Consider the following 17762-nt stretch of genomic DNA (forward strand, 5'->3'; position numbering starts at 1 on the left):
AGTATCGAACAACCAATTTTTATTTCCGGTGACATGATGCGTTGCTCCTGTATCTATAATCCAACTAGTGTCATTAAACTTACCACTTAAACGGTTTTCGGGAACAGTAGTTTTACCCAAAAAAACCCGCAAGAGCCTTCCATTGTTCGGTGGAAAATATCTGACCCGTAGTAGACGACGAAGAGTCTGTGATGGTAGCATTGGCACGAGTCCCCCTCGAGTCGAGCGTGGTGTCCAACCGTCGGGGTAGCCGTGTACTTCGAAACACTTGGTAGGATCGTGGCCTTTCTTTTGACAGTGAGGGCAAGGAGATTTAAACCAGCAATTTGCAAAGTCGTGACCCTGTTTCTTGCAATGTGAACAGCTTTTACTAACCCGAGCATTGCCATTCGAACTACCAGAGGAAGCACGAACAGCAAACCCAAGTGCATCAGGAGGCTTTGCTTCGATTTCCTGCTTTGCGGTGCGAACCCGTTCTTCCTGAGTCACTAATTGGATAAGCCCGATCAAGGCTTGGCAGAGGATCCTGTGAAACGATATTAGTGCGTAAAGAGGAGTAATAGTCAGCATATAACCCCATTAAAAAATCATGGAGCTTTGTTTGTTCCCTACGAATCTCATGTTGCCTCCCCGCCGTGCAATTAGAACAACAATTACACGAAATTATTGGTTCATGATGATCCAATTCCTGCCATAGAGCATGGAGTTTGCCATAATAAACTGACACAGTCATAGACTATGTTTGTTCGCACTTCGCAAGGGAAGTACGAAGTTGTTGCACCCTCGGACCATTGGTCTGTTCGAACCTGATAGAACAATGTATACTACAAGAGGGGGGGTGAATTGTAGTGTATGTAGACTATGGTAAATTTTGCGGAATTAAATCTACTACTAAGAGAAAAGACACTGAGATAGGCAATGAATAAATTCACTATGTAAAAATGATTTACAATCACTAATACGTTGCCTAGACTCAAGTTCCGTGAGGAACTCAAGTTACCCAACTGTGATCCCTCAATCACAGTTTCTCACACTTTGTGATTCTACTCCGAATCACTTGTACAGTGTAAACAACTCTCTCAAATCTCACACTTTACAACTCTCACAGCCCAAACCCAATTACACAATGATTACAAGTATTTTCTAAAGAACTTAAGAGACTAAGGATGGAAGGAACTTCTCTTTTAAACACTTTGAAACTCTATGCTCAGAATACTTAAGATTGTTTTTCCACGCTTTCAAAACTTAACGTTGATCTGTTTTTATAAGGAGAATATTCAAGCTTCCATCAAATTCCTACTTCCCCCTCAATCCCACGTTCACCTATACTGGGAAGTTGGGATGTAAGTGGAGGAAGTTGAGAACCATGATTTCACTAACTTGACTCCCAAATCCAACGTGCATCCTGTTTTTAAGCAAACAGAATTTTACCAAGTCAAAAATCAGTTTACAAGAACATTTATTAAAAAGATAAATATTTATTTATTAAAAAGATATTTAAACAATTAATTAATTTAAAATAAATTTATCTTTTAAATTAAAGAATTATTTAGATTTTATTTATTTATAAAATAAATCTTTTCAACTGATTTTATCCCAATATTTTCAAACTGATTTTATCTCTTCCTTAAATTAAGGGATATGAAAACTGTTTTTGAAAACCATCGTTTAAACACTTTTCTGAGCATCAGTCAAGTTCCTTCAAGAATTCCAGATTCCATCAGGAACTTTGAGTTTCTCATGAGTTCCTTCCAACACTTTTGTTTCTTAAGTTCATGCACTGAATAACTAAGTATACTAGAGTTGTGAGGACATCTTGAAAGCTTGCATGCATCATCAATTCTTCCAAACTCTGTTGTTCCTACTCCGGAACATATATTCGTATACCTGAATCTTTCTGTTCAACCAAGACTTATAAACATCATTAGTCAGAGTTTGTTTTACGTAAGTCAATCATCAAAATATAAGGTAGTCAATTCAACAATATTCCCCCTTTTTGATGATGACAAACAAAAACAAACTCGGTTAAAACAAAATAATCATCCAGGCAAATTTCGGAACTATTAACAGTAAACTAATTATATAAACAAAACAGAAAAAAATAAACTAAGTATTAAGAAGTCTGCATCATTCTACAAATTAATAAATTATGAGATTTATACCTTTGCTTAAACGATGAAGACTTGAAGAGGAATCGGTTTGAGTCCAGCTTTCTGAGTTTGTTCTTCTCTTCCCCCTTTTGACATTATCAAAATGATAGAAAGAGCATGCTATATATAGTACTAAACTACGGAGGGAGTAGTAAATCTGAATTCATGAACGATTAAGCATGCGCACACAGTTCATATGCAACCAGAATGAGAATATCAAATTAAAAAACAAATCAAGCCAATTGATTTCAAACCGAATCAAAACAAAATCTATAAAACAAACCAAAAAAGATCCAAAATTAACAAAAGAAAAACTGAACAGAAGAACATTGTTCATAAATCACAAGAGACAGTGGGGTAGGTATGTTTGGCAGAGAGTGGAAGTGGTAGGAGCTTCATGGTAAAGGAACATCTTTAATTGCCTTGAGAATGGTCTTGTAGCACTGTTCCTTCACCGTAGCTTTGACTTCCTGGGATGAGGAGTCCATATGAGCATTGATTTTATTTTCCAGAGAAATCATCTGAGTTTGCAGCCCCTCAACTGTAGTAGCCAAGCGATCCACTTTAGAGGTAAGGGTAGTTATACTCTGTGTAAGTGTAGTGGACAAATGCTGAAGTTCCTCCTGGATTTGCAAGAGACTTGGACCAGAGCTAAAAGCGCTGAATCCGAAACCAGAAGTACAAGGCTGGGAAGCAAGGGGAGAAGGTATGGTGTGGTGAGCAGGGGATGGAATTTGAGGTGGTGATGGAGTTCCCTCTGGAACAGAAGAGGAGGGGCCCGGAGGAATTTGGGTGGAAGTTCCTTCAGAAACTTTAGTTGATTCTTCATCCAACTCAACAATGACAAGCTCAGAATGCAGGGGTTTGGGTTTGGATGAAGCAAGTCTGACACTCCTCCTTCGTCTGCCTGGTATAGGGGTGTGTTTGACAGAACCCCCAACTTCCTGAAGTAACTCTTGCAGTAATGCCTCCTGAGCATCCTCTTCCTCCTTCTCATTCTCTTGATCATCCTCTTCCTCCTCCTCATTTGCACTCTCTACTACCCCATCACTCTTAACTTCTTCTACCTCTTCTTCACAATCCTTCTCTGGTTCTTTCTCTCCAATTGCATTTTTATTTTCCTCACGATTTTCCTCTTTCTTGTCTCCTTCCCCCTCACTGTGTTCCCCCTCGGAATCACTTTGCACATTAGATGCAAAACAAACATTCCCATTCACCACTTTTAATTTCAGCTTTAACAATGATTTTTCTTGAAGGATGTGTTCAGGTTTGAGAATGTATGTCTCGGTTTGTGGCAAAGGAACTTTCAAATCCTGAAACACCACTGTCAAAAGGGAACCATAGGGTATGTGTAGGTCGGGAATGCAGTGGTCTAGGTGGGCTATCATTAAGGAAGGAAAGTTAATGCTAACTTTCTTTGCTAGACAGAAGATAAGGGATGCATCTAACAGGGTTACAGTGCTGCGTTTTTGGGAACGAGGAAGAATTCCTCTCCAAATGATGTTGAACAATAGTTTATGCAAAGGAGTTAAGGCATTGTGGTTAGTTGTAGTAACTTTCGGGTTTCCACCAATAAATGTGACAATTTCGGTTTCATTGTGGCCATCTACGGTGTTTTTGGATTTGTTTTTGACATAGGTTCTATATCCAATATTTGGGGTTTTAAACAATTTGGCCAAATAACCTGCATCAAACTCAATATTCACACCACCAACCGTAGCACTACATACACCATCAACGCAAACAAAAGAGGAGCAAAATTCATCCATTAATGTAGGATAAATTGGAAACTTTGAACATACATCCAACAAATATATCCAATTTTGATAATCCAACAACTCTAAAATTTCGGAAAACTTACAATCCGTGCACCATGAGTGATCAATTGCATACCCAAGTAAGAATTTGTCGTTTCGGGTTTGCCGGGCTTTGGTGCGACGGGCCTTAGTTTTTTCTGGTTTTTCCTTGGGTTGAGTAGCCTTGCGTTTTGGTGCGTGAGAGGAGGAAGGGATTATCATAGTTGGAGGGACGGGTTTTGATGGTGAGTTCCGTCCGGATCGTCGTTCTAAGGGGTTGGAATTTATGTTGGTTTTCATGGTTGGGTGAATTTTGAGAAAGTAGGAGAAGTGTATAAATGGAGGTTGGTGGGAACGTGAAGGTGAGGAGGGGTTTGTGGGGAGTGACGGGTGATGATAGGTGATGAAGTTGAAGGGTTTGTAAAAAGTGACGGTTTAAGGGGTGTGGTGAAGTGACGGTTTAGGTGAAGTGAATGTGGGAGTGAATGTGGGAAAGCGTGTTAGTGGGGAGGTTGAAAGGTTGTGTGATTTATTTACAATAAAAAGAAAAATAAAAATAAGATAAAATCTAATTGAGAAAAAAAAATCTTTTTGTTGTTTTGGAATTTATAAGATGAAAAAAAGATAAAATTAAAAATTTAAAGATAAATAAAAATGCCAGTAAGTTACTTCAGAGTAAAATACTGGTTGACCTGTACAGAGCTTTTAAAAAAAAACTTGGAAAATAATATGGCTTAATTTGTCTTCTTTATTGACATAATCACATGATCACACACTCATTAGAATTACATGCTTGTTCATTGCAAGATTCGAGATTATGTTTTTCACACCAAGGTTATATATAGCAATGCTCAGTCGTTTCACTAAGACATACCTTGGGGTTCCAAGAAGAACTGCTCAATTCAGCTTTATCATTCCGAGTTCCAATCGCATCTTTTCGAATTTTTCTCTACTCAAAGGCTTTGTTAGAATGTCAGCAATTTGATATTCAGTTTGTACAAATTCTAATTTAATAGAGCCTTTTTCCACATTGTCTTTTAGAAAGTGATGCCTAACATGAATATGCTTTACACGTGAATGATGTACTAGATCTTTTGAGATGCAAATAGCACTAGTATTATCACAGTATATAGGAACACATTCTAAAATTATGCCAAAATCACGCAACTGTTGCTTTATCCATATTAATTGGGAGCAACATGCAGCAGCAGCTACATATTCTGCTTCAGCAGTGGATAGAGCAACAGTGTTTTGTTTCTTGGAACTCCAAGAAACTGGACAAGAGCCTAAGAATTGAATCATACCTGACGTGCTCTTGCGATTTACTAAGTCTCCGGCATAATCTGCATCAGCAAATCCTTTGAGATCGAATGTATCACTTAGTGGGTAGAATAAACTCAAGTCTGCCGTTCCTTTAAGATATCTCAGTATTCTTTTTACGGCAGTTAGATGCGACTCTTTTGGATTTGATTGGAACCTAGCACAAAGACCAACACTAAAAGAAATGTCAGGTCTACTTGCAGTTAAATATAATAAGGAACCAATCATACCTCTGTACATTGTCTGGTCCACACAAGTTCCTGAGGGATCTTCGTCTAATCTAGAGTTAGTTCCCATAGGAGTGTGGTTAGTCTTTGCGTTGTCAAGGTTATACTTTTTCAGGAGTTCCTTGACATATTTTTGCTGATGTATAAATATTCCTGATTCTGTTTGTTTGATCTGCAGTCCTAAAAAGAAATTGAGTTCCCCCATCATGCTCATTTGGAACTCACTACACATCAAGTCAGCAAAGTACTTGCACAAAGATTCGTTAGTTGCACCAAATATAATATCATCAACATAGATCTGTACAACTAAAAGATGAGTTCCTTTAGATTTTAAAAACAAAGTTTTATCAATTTTTCCTCGTTTAAAATCATTTTCCAAAAGGAACTTAGACAATCTTTCATACCATGCTCTTGGAGCTTGTTTTAGTCCGTAGAGAGCCTTATCAAGTTTAAAAACATGGTTTGGAAAATTTGGATTCTCGAATCCAGGGGGTTGATCGACGTAAACTGTTTCTTTTAATAAACCATTCAAAAACGCACACTTTACGTCCATCTGATACAGTTTAAAACCCATAAAAGCAGCAAAAGATATTAAAATTCTAATAGCCTCAAGTCTAGCAACAGGAGCAAATGTTTCCTCAAAATCAATACCCTCCTGTTGGTTATATCCCTTTACAACCAACCTAGCCTTATTTCGTACAATTGTACCATATTCATCAAGTTTGTTTCGAAAGACCCATTTTAAGCCTATGACCTTTTTATCTAGTGGCTTAGGTTCAAGATGCCATACCTGATTTCTTTCGAATTCATTGAGTTCCTCTTGCATGGCTATAATCCAGTCAGGGTCTTCTAAGGCTTCTTTGTGGTTGCGAGGTTCCAAAGTAGATAGAAAAGCATTGAAGGCACAGAAGTTCCTCATTTGCGATCTAGTCTGAGTTCCTTTGCATAAGTCACTGATAATTTTGTCCAGTGGGTGTGACTTTTGGTGCTTCCAAGGTTTGGGCTGGAAGGTTTGGATAGGAACTCGACTATTCTGATTTCCTGAGCCTGTTGCTTCTTCTTCAGTGATTTCCTCTTGTGTTATTGGTTCCTCGGCAGGTTCTTCATTCTGAGGCTGTTCTCTCGAAGGAACTTCAGTCTGTATGTCGAGTTCCTTCTCTGGATTTTCATGATTTTCATTTAATCGAGTTGGCTGCTTATTTGGAATTACTGCATCTTCTTCTTGTTCTTGAGGACGTACTAGACCAATTTCAAAGTCATAGTCCTCATGTTCCATTTTCTTGGATTTAAAGGATGATCTGACTGAGTTTCCTTTATCACAAAATTGTGATATGCTTAATAAGCTGTGTTTGAGGCCCTCGACTAAAAAAACGTTATCAATAGCTTGGGAACTTGACCTTCCAACTTTTCCTACGGCAACAATGCTGCCTTTCTTATTATCACCAAAGGTCACAGTTCCTCCTGTATAGGCCGTCAGTGAGAGAAATCTTGATTCATCTCCTGTCATGTGCTTGGAACAACCACTATCGAGGTACCATTGGTTGTTCCCCCTCACTACGACCTGCAAAAGAAACTAAGGGTTAGATTCAGGAACCCCATCTTTCATGGGTTCCTTCGTTGATACAGCAGACTCATTTTTCTTTTGCCATACATAAACTATATTTTTAGTGGACTTAAGTTCCTTTCTTTTGCATTCAGTATCTTTGTGTCCTGACTTGCCACAGAAGGAACACACAGTCTCACTAGGAAGTTCCACATAGTTTTTCTTTTTACTACTACTCTTCTTTTTGTGGTTGAAACCCAAACCTTCTGTCCTTCTGGTTTGAGCTTCAAGTATCCACTTTGGAACTCCCATGTGGATTACACTCTCATTGTTTCTTGCTCTTTCTAGATCCTTTTCAAGGAACTCATTTTTGTCTTTAGTAACCTGCAATTCTTTTTTCAAATTTTCAAGATCATCATTAAAGGTTACTAAAGGCAATTGAAGAGCATTATTAGAATCAATGTTAGTGCATAGCAATTTATACTGAGTCAATTCAACATTTAACATGATATTTTCATTTTTGACTCTTTCCAGTGTTTCTTTAAGCATAGTATTTCTATCTAGCAAATCAAAGAATCTTCCCTGAACATCTGTTCTTGAACTATTCAAATATTTCATATGATCCTTATAGATTTCTAGAGCTTTTTCATTTTGTCCAAGTTTAAGACATATTTCTTTATATTCATCCAATGTTTCTATGAGCAAAGAAATTAATTTGTCTTTTGACAGGGATTTCAGAAATTTAGGTTCGAGATTTACCTCCTTTGACCTTTCACTGTGTTTAGCCATCAAACACAGGTTTGCAGTTTCTTCTTCCGTGGATTCTTCTTCATCCTCAGAACTTGTGTCTCCCCACGCAGCTATCATGGCTTTCCTGTAATCAGATTTTGAAAAGTTAGGAGTATTAGATTTTCCGTGTTCCTTCATTTTGCCTTTTCCTTTTTCTGATTCCCAGAGAGGGCATTCCTTGATGAAGTGATATGTGTTCCCACATTTGTGGCAACCTCCTGTTTCCTTGGAGTATTGGTTCTTCTTGAAGTTCCTTTTCTTTTGGTCACCAAACCTTTTGTTGCGGTACAACTTTTTTAACTTCCTGACTAGCATGGCAGCTTCTTCCTCTCCAGATTCGGAATCCTCATCACTTGGTTGGGAAACTTTTAAAGAGATTCCTCGGCTTTTTGAGCTTTCTTGACTTTTGTTTGATAGGTGAAGCTCATGAGTTATCAAGGAACCTGCAAGTTGTTCAAGGTTAAAGGTTGTAAAGTCCTTTGATTCCTGCAAAGCAGCCACTTTGGCTCTCCACCGTTCATCTTCAGGAAGGCTTCTTAGAATTTTGCGTACCTGTTCATCCATAGGAACAACTCTACCAAGAGAAACTAATTCATTAGTAATATTTTTAAAACGAGTAAACATTTCTTGAATAGTTTCTTTTGAACCCATTTCAAAACGTTCATATTTAGAAAGCAGTATATCAATTTTAGAACGTTTGACTTCATGAGTTCCTTCGTGGGTTATTTCTAGTAAATCCCATATTTCTTTTGCTGTTTTACATCCCATAACACGAGTGTGTTCATCTGGCCCTAAACCCCAAACTAGGAGTTTTTTAGCAGTAGCATTAATATCTTTCTTCTCAAAGTCATTTCTATCATATTTAGAGATAGGTTTAGGAATTACCTCATTTTCTGCATTGGTCTTGGTTACCTCGTAATCTCCTACTTCGATAGCTCGCCAGACTTGATAATTCTCGGACTGTATGAACATCTCCATCCTTGTCTTCCAATAGGCATAGTACTTCCCATTGAAGAGTGGTGGTCTTTGTGTAGAGTAACCTTCAACTAGTCTCTCGTCCTTTGACATTGTTCCTCCAGGAACTTGACTCGAAAGGGCTTCCTGCTTTTCCGAGTTCCTTGCTCTGATACCAATTGATAGAACAATGTATACTACAAGAGGGGGGGGTGAATTGTAGTGTATGTAGACTATGGTAAATTTTGCGGAATTAAATCTACTACTAAGAGAAAAGACACTGAGATAGGCAATGAATAAATTCACTATGTAAAAATGATTTACAATCACTAATACGTTGCCTAGACTCAAGTTCCGTGAGGAACTCAAGTTACCCAACTGTGATCCCTCAATCACAGTTTCTCACACTTTGTGATTCTACTCCGAATCACTTGTACAGTGTAAACAACTCTCTCAAATCTCACACTTTACAACTCTCACAGCCCAAACCCAATTACACAATGATTACAAGTATTTTCTAAAGAACTTAAGAGACTAAGGATGGAAGGAACTTCTCTTTTAAACACTTTGAAACTCTATGCTCAGAATACTTAAGATTGTTTTTCCACGCTTTCAAAACTTAACGTTGATCTGTTTTTATAAGGAGAATATTCAAGCTTCCATCAAATTCCTACTTCCCCCTCAATCCCACGTTCACCTATACTGGGAAGTTGGGATGTAAGTGGAGGAAGTTGAGAACCATGATTTCACTAACTTGACTCCCAAATCCAACGTGCATCCTGTTTTTAAGCAAACAGAATTTTACCAAGTCAAAAATCAGTTTACAAGAACATTTATTAAAAAGATAAATATTTATTTATTAAAAAGATATTTAAACAATTAATTAATTTAAAATAAATTTATCTTTTAAATTAAAGAATTATTTAGATTTTATTTATTTATAAAATAAATCTTTTCAACTGATTTTATCCCAATATTTTCAAACTGATTTTATCTCTTCCTTAAATTAAGGGATATGAAAACTGTTTTTGAAAACCATCGTTTAAACACTTTTCTGAGCATCAGTCAAGTTCCTTCAAGAATTCCAGATTCCATCAGGAACTTTGAGTTTCTCATGAGTTCCTTCCAACACTTTTGTTTCTTAAGTTCATGCACTGAATAACTAAGTATACTAGAGTTGTGAGGACATCTTGAAAGCTTGCATGCATCATCAATTCTTCCAAACTCTGTTGTTCCTACTCCGGAACATATATTCGTATACCTGAATCTTTCTGTTCAACCAAGACTTATAAACATCATTAGTCAGAGTTTGTTTTACGTAAGTCAATCATCAAAATATAAGGTAGTCAATTCAACAATAACCTTTGCTTGAGATGATCCCAAAAGGGTTTCACCTCTCGAAACTTAGAAAGTGAGGCTTTAACCTCAGCATCAATCGTATTTGTGATCCATGAGATCAACATAGCATTTATTGTTGTCCAATCGGACTTAGTGCAAGGAGGTAAGGGAGTTGTGATAGTGCCGTCCAAGAAATCGAACTTCCGTCATGCCTCAAGGGCGGTTTGTATGTCAGCAGCCCATTCCTCGTAGTTGTCGCCTTTAAGGCGTGTAGGAGTAATGAAGTCCCCTGGTCTGTCTTGAGGACCAAGGTAGTACGGAGAGTTGGGCTCGATTTTAGGTGGTGGCGGCGGCGGTGGTGTATCATCGCCGGCCATAGTGAAGAAAGATCAGGGAAAAAAAATTAACCTGCTCTAATACCATGCCAAATTAGAGAGAAGAGAAAATAATTGGAATAGAATTGCTTGAGTTTTCCATTGATCTTGGCACACAATATATAATATAGTTACAATCTTCCTAACCTAGAACATAAGATATCCTAGAATCTTAAGAAATTAACTATAATACAAAAGATAATCTTTCCCAAATAATATCTTCCCAAATATAAGATATGATATATTCCAATAATATTACTTGCATAATTTGTTTTGTTTCCTTAGGTTATCTTCTATGGCTAGCTTACTTGCTAAGCTAGTACATAGTGTATGTGGTTAAAACTCTTATTAGCATAGTCTTAAACTATTAGCCTGACGTTTAAGACTTAAGTGTCGCCAGAAATTTAATGTATGATTGATATTTGACGCAATATATAAATTATATATTGAGGTAATACCGTAGTATATAATGTATGAATGAAATAATCAATATTATCTTCTATATATATTCGGGTACACATAGAGGTAAGTGTATCTAATGGTGCCTTTTTGCTCATTTGATATATTTTTTTTTCTTCTCATTTTAAGATTTTTAAATGAGCAAAAAGCCAAAATTACTCATGACTACAGGCATTTTCAGCTATATGTAATAGTGCAACTTCTATACTTTATTGTTTGTTTCCTTTTTTTTTTTATTAATATTATGATTGGACATTTTATATTATCGTTCAATTCGATATCAACAATTCTTCATTTTTAATTTTAATTTATCATTTATTTCCCTAAATAATATTCCACAATAAATTTCAACATTATTGTAATGTTTATAAATATTTTCAAATTATAAAAGTATTACCCGATAATGTCCTCATTTAATTCGAAATGACCAAATTAAAAATCAATTACAAAATCAGAAGAGATCCAAGACTCACCTGACTCTTACTCCAGAAGTCAATAACCATCTAATCCAAAACGAATATGACTTGATAGTTGTCACATTTAACGATCCAAAATCTTAAACCAGTTTGAGCCACTAAAGAACTATTGAATCAGCATGATGAAAATCGGATTATCCATTTAATTTGACCTAAACCTAATTTAAATGTATAATAAACTAACTCAAACTCAGAAAAAGAAAAAGAAAAAAAATCAACAACCTCGATCTATATCTTTATAATTGATCAATGAACAATTAGGGAATTAGGTTCCACCGACATTTTAATAATTTGGATATACTTCAATTCCATTGGTACATGTTATTTAATTTAACCCATTTCTTATTTACAAATACCTATATATATTTGACCAATCGTTGTCAACAATCAAATGTTTGAAAAAAACATACGTACCCTAAACTCACATTTTTACTACAAACAACATAAATCAATCTTTCCTAGAGATTGATTACTTACTTAGAAAATTCATCATTTCTTTCTTTCTTTCTTTGACAAAAAATTCATCATTTCATTTTGATTCTTTTTTACAGTAATTCTTCATATCCTATTTCTTAGTTAGTTAGTGTTTGTTAAAGTCTACTACCATGGAGAAACAAACAAGAGTGATAGAGTATCATGCTACTTCATCTTCTTCTTCTTCTTCTTCTTCTAAGAATGAAGATGATGAAGTAGTTATCGATCATCCTGAGCTCCGTCATCTCCCAATCAAGAAACGCCGTAAACGCTATCTCCAACAACAACAACAACAACAAGCTGTGCAAGAAGATGAAAAGAAAGAAGACCAAGAAGAAGGCGATGATTGCGAACCCAAAATTTGGCAATGGGGAACGGCAAGAAGACGACGAAGTAACCCGACACGGACCGTACGAGAACGATCACCGGATCATCCAATGGAGAGAAATGTGCACCAACGCCAACGTGATAGAAAACCCAAAAATCAAGTAGCTAAGAGATACATATACGACTAACGTTAGACCGCGTCAATTCAATTCTTTCGTAAAATCGTAAGTTTGTATAGTGTGATACATATCAAGATTCTCATGGATTTGATGAGTATAAATCGATTGTAATTTTTGTAAATGTTGTATATTGTAATTCAACGTGGTAAATGTTGTTGCATTGTTGTTTTGATGCGAGTTAATTAATAGTGTGTAATTTTGTAAGTAAGTAGTATGTAATAATGTGTCATTTCATTTTGAGATTGACTTATATAGTTGTTATATAATCAATTAAAATTTCGATTTCATCTTTTTTTTTTTTTTAATTTTCATTTCATGTGCATTAATATATATCGATAATGTACATGTTTAAAATGATCTTGGTACATTCATGTATGTATGTGTTTGTGTTATGACACGGTCCAAACAGCCGCCCAAACCGCCCTTATATAGATGACCGGATAGCGCGGTTGGGGTGGATTGTAGGTCGGAGTCCGAGGAGATTAGAGCTACTCTGTAGATTACCATACAATCAAGAGTTTACTAAGTATAAATGTTATAGTTTAATGAAGGATGGAGCCATGCATTGATAACGTAGTATGTGTACTGTAGATGTGTAGTTATATTCTTATATATGTAAACTTTTTCTCATCACAAATTGTTAATTAAATTTGTTCATGCATGCTAAGCTTAACATTTTTAATTGTTAGTTGATTCAATTAGAAGTAGTAGTAATGTAATCAAGTAATTTTACATATAATATACAATAGGTTGATTTAATCCGAATTGAATTAACATTTTAAATAAACCCAAACTTGAAATTATGAAGACATAAGGATTCAACGAATTATTTCAATCCTAGCCAATCGATTAGGCCACCTATATAATTTGAGACATGAGACGTGCACATACAAGAATAGTAAGAAAAAAATATAGAAAACCCAACCTTAAAATTATGAAGACCCAAGGTTTCAACAAAGTACAAAGTATTTATTCTATTCTATCCATCTAAATTTGATTCTCTGCACATACAAGAATAGTAAGAAAAAAATATAGAAAACTCATTATCATATTCAATCATCTGTGTCTTAATGTAATCATGATTCTCCATAAATACAAAAAATAATTAATTTAGCTAGCAATAAATGATAAATAATTAGCAAGGGGGTGGTATCTGAATTTTACTACTCATATTCAAACTTTCAAAGTACATGGTTTCCAATAAATTCTCTCATAATATATGATTCATGTAGGGGCTTTCCTTTGAGACAGTTTGAGAAGACTCAAAGGAGTGTAGTCGTCTATGATGAATTGATTGCTTGGCTTTCACAAGAGCCATGAGAATTAAATTCGAAGGTAAAGGTTTTGCGAGTTTGAACTTAGATGGGGCAACAAAGGCCAAAGGAAACTCTAGGGGTTGTCATCAAGGCCAGATTGCACTGGTGCAACTATATGAGATCACCCTTCTTTGCAAATAATAGTTGTAAGTTGCACTACTTTTAAAACACAATTCAAGTAACAACTCTTGTTAAAGGTCTAGAATTAGTATGAGAGTTACCAATTGGTAACAAGCTAATATAATGATCCAACCCTATAATTTAGCTAGCATGCATGTGCTCTAATTCTCGAGTGTATTTCAAGTTTTCCACAATAAGTGATGAGTTTAATTTGTTCATTTGACCAGTAAGCTATTATCATTTATCGAAATGGTAATTACTCTAATTAGTGATCCTTGTGTATTATTTAAAAGAAAAGCGGTTCACATTTTACAAGGAAAGGAATTACGTGTTCCACTAAATTACGCAAAACCATGATTCCATGAACTTGGATTACTCTCTTAACAACATTAACTAGGGTTGTGAATCTTGTAATTGTGCCAGCTTTATCCACCTTATGCATTTTAAATTTATGGTTAATTTCTTTATTTTTTCCACTTAGTATTTTCTTATTAAAAAGATGATTTGGAAGTATAAAAATAGTCAACGGGTGGATTGTAATAAGAAAATCTTGATCATATAATAGGATAATATTCCGTATATAGAAACAAAATAAGCATATGATTATTACTTGAATTAGTTAATATACTTCGTATATTCAAAGAAATGGACCCACTTACAGTTACGATATTGGCGCTGTTTCCATCTCTCTCTCTCCTCTATTTATATCACCTTATCGCAAAATTTGATCCCAAAATTCATCGTAATCCTAGTTTCATCTTCAGTACAGGTAATGTGATTGTGAATTTCATTCGTTTCGATTCAATTTTTCTTGCTTAAATTGTCGTTTGATTGTAATATTTCTGGTGAATTATTCAATTTTGTGTTTGATTTATATATTGATTAATGTCTCTTGTTAGGGTTTCTTACTATCGTGTTCCAATTTAGAAATGTAATCGACAATTTGATTGGAATTTTGCATTTATTGTAGATGAATTGATGAGTGTCGGAATTTTTTGAATTTCCTATGTTTTGTTTTGAAATTATGATATAATTTTAGGGCTAAATAGAAATCGGTTGACCATTTGCTGATAAATGTACTCATTTCTAATTTTGTGTTAAAATTTTTGTAGTTTTGGGATTAGCTTTTATTTCGTTGCGATTCTTTGAATTACCTATAGATCACCTCCGTTACTGATTTCAATTATGGTCTATAATTGATTTGATTTGACTGAATAGCTCGCGATTCGATGATTGAATTGCGGTTACCTACTGGAGTTTAGACATTCAATTTAGCTAGCGATTCGATGACTGAATAGCTTGCGCTTCGATGATTGAATTGCGGTGATCTAGAATCACCTTTTAAAAATGTTCTTCCGCAGGTTAAGGTGAGGGGTATCTTTGGTTGCAAAGATGGCGTTTACCATGAAACAGATGGCTCTCATTACTTCCTTTTTTGGTGCCTTCTCCTTCATATGCGGTGTTATTGCTGAAAACAAGAAGGTATGTCGGTTTTTTACGGAGTATTACTCATCACTGACATTGCAGTTAGCTGATTTTATTTTGTTTTGAATCATTTGCTGTTAACCCTCTGGGTTTTTTTGGTTTAACTTTACAATCGAGTGCTTTTAAATTTTAGTACGAGTCTATATTTTTTTTTGCTTTTTGTGCAGCCTGCAGCAGGAACACCAATTCCTGGGAAGGGTGTGGTTATCTGCAAGTATCCCTCTGATCCAACAGTTGTTCTCGGTTATATATCATTTGCTGCACTGATAGTATCTACTGTTATTGGGCACATGTCGATATTTTACCCATATAATAAGAGGGCTATTCCATCTGGCGCCCTCTTCCGTAGCAAAACCATGTTCGTCTTTTTTAACATCGCTTGGTATGTTTTCCTCTCTTGCTTTGTTTCATCATGACCACTAGTTTTATTTTTGTGCTTATGACTTTACGAGGGTCATGGTTTTTGGAGTTTTGGTAATTTTACCGTACAGAATATAGTAAATTCCTTATTTGATGTCAATATATAATGCCTTCTCCTGCGTGAAATTAAATTTTATGAATTGTTGATTGGCGTTTCAGCTCAGAAGCAAGCATGTTTCTGTTGAATGTAATTTGGTTTATTATTGAATTTCTCTGCTGATTTATTAAGCAAGATGGTTAGATACTTAGATAGCAATTTTAGTGTCTTATTTAGAAGAATATATTTTCTCCATGAAGGAGAAAATTAGTATGCCATTTTCATGGGCCTTTAAAACTAGAGGTCTTTCTACTTTTCCAAGAAGACACAACAGTTACATCAAGTGGTTTTAACACATGTAATCTGCCACAATTAAACTAATCTGACATGGACAAATTCAGAAGTTGAGAGCTTTCCATGAGAGCCTCAAACAAGATTTTTTATTTCTTTTTTTCTTTCTTTTTTTCTATACTGGTAACTTTCATGAGAGCCTTTGCCTCTTCCGGCAGAGGTGAGGAGAGCAAAATTAGTTGCCTTGACTTACCCTATAGTCCCTATTCCTTTTATGCAGTTTCATCTCACTAACTTGCCTATACAAGCTCTTGGCAAGCGTTGTTTTGTATTTTCTTTGACTGTTGCTAAAATTAAATAATTATCCATCTGTCAAGTGCCTCAGTTGAGGATGAAGCTATTTCATCATGTTTTGGCCTCACAAGTCTGTCTTCTGGCTCATTACTTCAATTCTTTTTAATTAAATTATTCTCAAGTACTTTCATGGGGATCTGTGAAGGTCTGAATCTAATATATTTATTGCTAAGTATACAGTCATTCCTCAGTCTATGTACACTGCAGGATCATAGCTATTGTGAGGTTTTTTTTTTAATCTCACCCCCCCCCCCCTCTGTTTGAGCTAATTTATACTTTATCTGTCTGGAATTTGCATTTCACATTTACACATTATTTGGTCAGTATATTTGAGGAAGGAAAGGGAGGGGATGAAAAATGGCGGAAGAGATAGGAAGGTTAAGGGAGGGAAAGAGTAAGCTTCTTCTAGCTCTACTCTCTTTACTTTCCCGTAGTCTTATCTTAATATGGGAAAATGTATCCTTCACTTTCTTTCATATCTTTTTATCCAAACATAGTTTTAGCTTTACATAATTGTGCTTAGTGGAGTTTCAGTTGTGTACTCATGTGTAGAATATACGAATATTGTTTATGTTTCAACCTGCTGATAGTGAGTACTATTTTCACTGCTGTTTTAGAAATTTTGATTAGGCTAACAATTTTAACAGTGATTATGTGTTTTTAATGCCACAATAGTCTGTCATCTGAACGGCAAATGTTGATTCATGGCAGTTTTAGAGATAACATGGATTGGTTTTAAATTTTTTTTTCTATTTTTTTTTTATTTGGCTTTTAAATAGGGTAACTGCTGGGTTAGCTGCTGCATTGCTCCTGTGGCCAACAATTACTGAGCAATTCCATTTAAGCCGTACTGTACATCACAACCCTGACTATGCCTGTCCTACTGCTAAGACCGGGGTCCTTGGTGGTGGTGCCTTTGTGTCCCTTGACTCATGCCTCTTTTGGTTGATATGCCTCATGCTGGCTAACAATGCTCGAAGTGATTACTTTGAGGAGGTTGAAGATTCTCAAAAGGGGGGGAGTGCCCAAGTTATTAATCTTGACATCAACCCTATTGGTCCAGAGGCCTTGAAGCATACCAACGTCGCATAGTGGCGTATTATATGTGAATGAAACTCTTTGGTTACAATCCTTTTAGAAGAACTTGATTTGGCAAAATCATGAAATAAATATATTGTTGCTAGATTGTGGACACATCATTGGTTTTTCTTGTATATAGGTTTACGCGACTTTGTATTGCTCTTTCACAAGAAGAGAAAATTATATTGGTGTGAAAAAGTTTCTTGTCTATTAATTTCATTGCAAAACTAGACAAATCTGGTCAAAACAGAAT

At 35.6% G+C, this 17762-nt stretch overlaps 1 protein-coding gene across 1 annotated transcript; it reads left to right on the forward strand.

Annotated features, from left to right (window-relative positions):
* The first annotated feature begins 14472 nt into the window (after nucleotides 1–14472).
* LOC110701157 lies at nucleotides 14473–17761 on the forward strand. Its single transcript, XM_021878745.1, has 4 exons — nucleotides 14473–14611; nucleotides 15204–15324; nucleotides 15495–15709; nucleotides 17209–17761. The coding sequence occupies exons 2-4, from the start codon at nucleotides 15235–15237 to the stop codon at nucleotides 17519–17521; spliced, it is 618 nt and encodes a 205-aa protein (XP_021734437.1). The 5' UTR covers nucleotides 14473–14611; nucleotides 15204–15234; the 3' UTR covers nucleotides 17522–17761.
* The last annotated feature ends 1 nt before the right edge of the window (nucleotide 17762 follows it).

This window comes from Chenopodium quinoa, unplaced genomic scaffold, assembly GCF_001683475.1.
Source record: "Chenopodium quinoa cultivar QQ74 unplaced genomic scaffold, ASM168347v1, whole genome shotgun sequence".
Classification (NCBI taxonomy): Eukaryota; Viridiplantae; Streptophyta; class Magnoliopsida; order Caryophyllales; family Amaranthaceae; genus Chenopodium; species Chenopodium quinoa.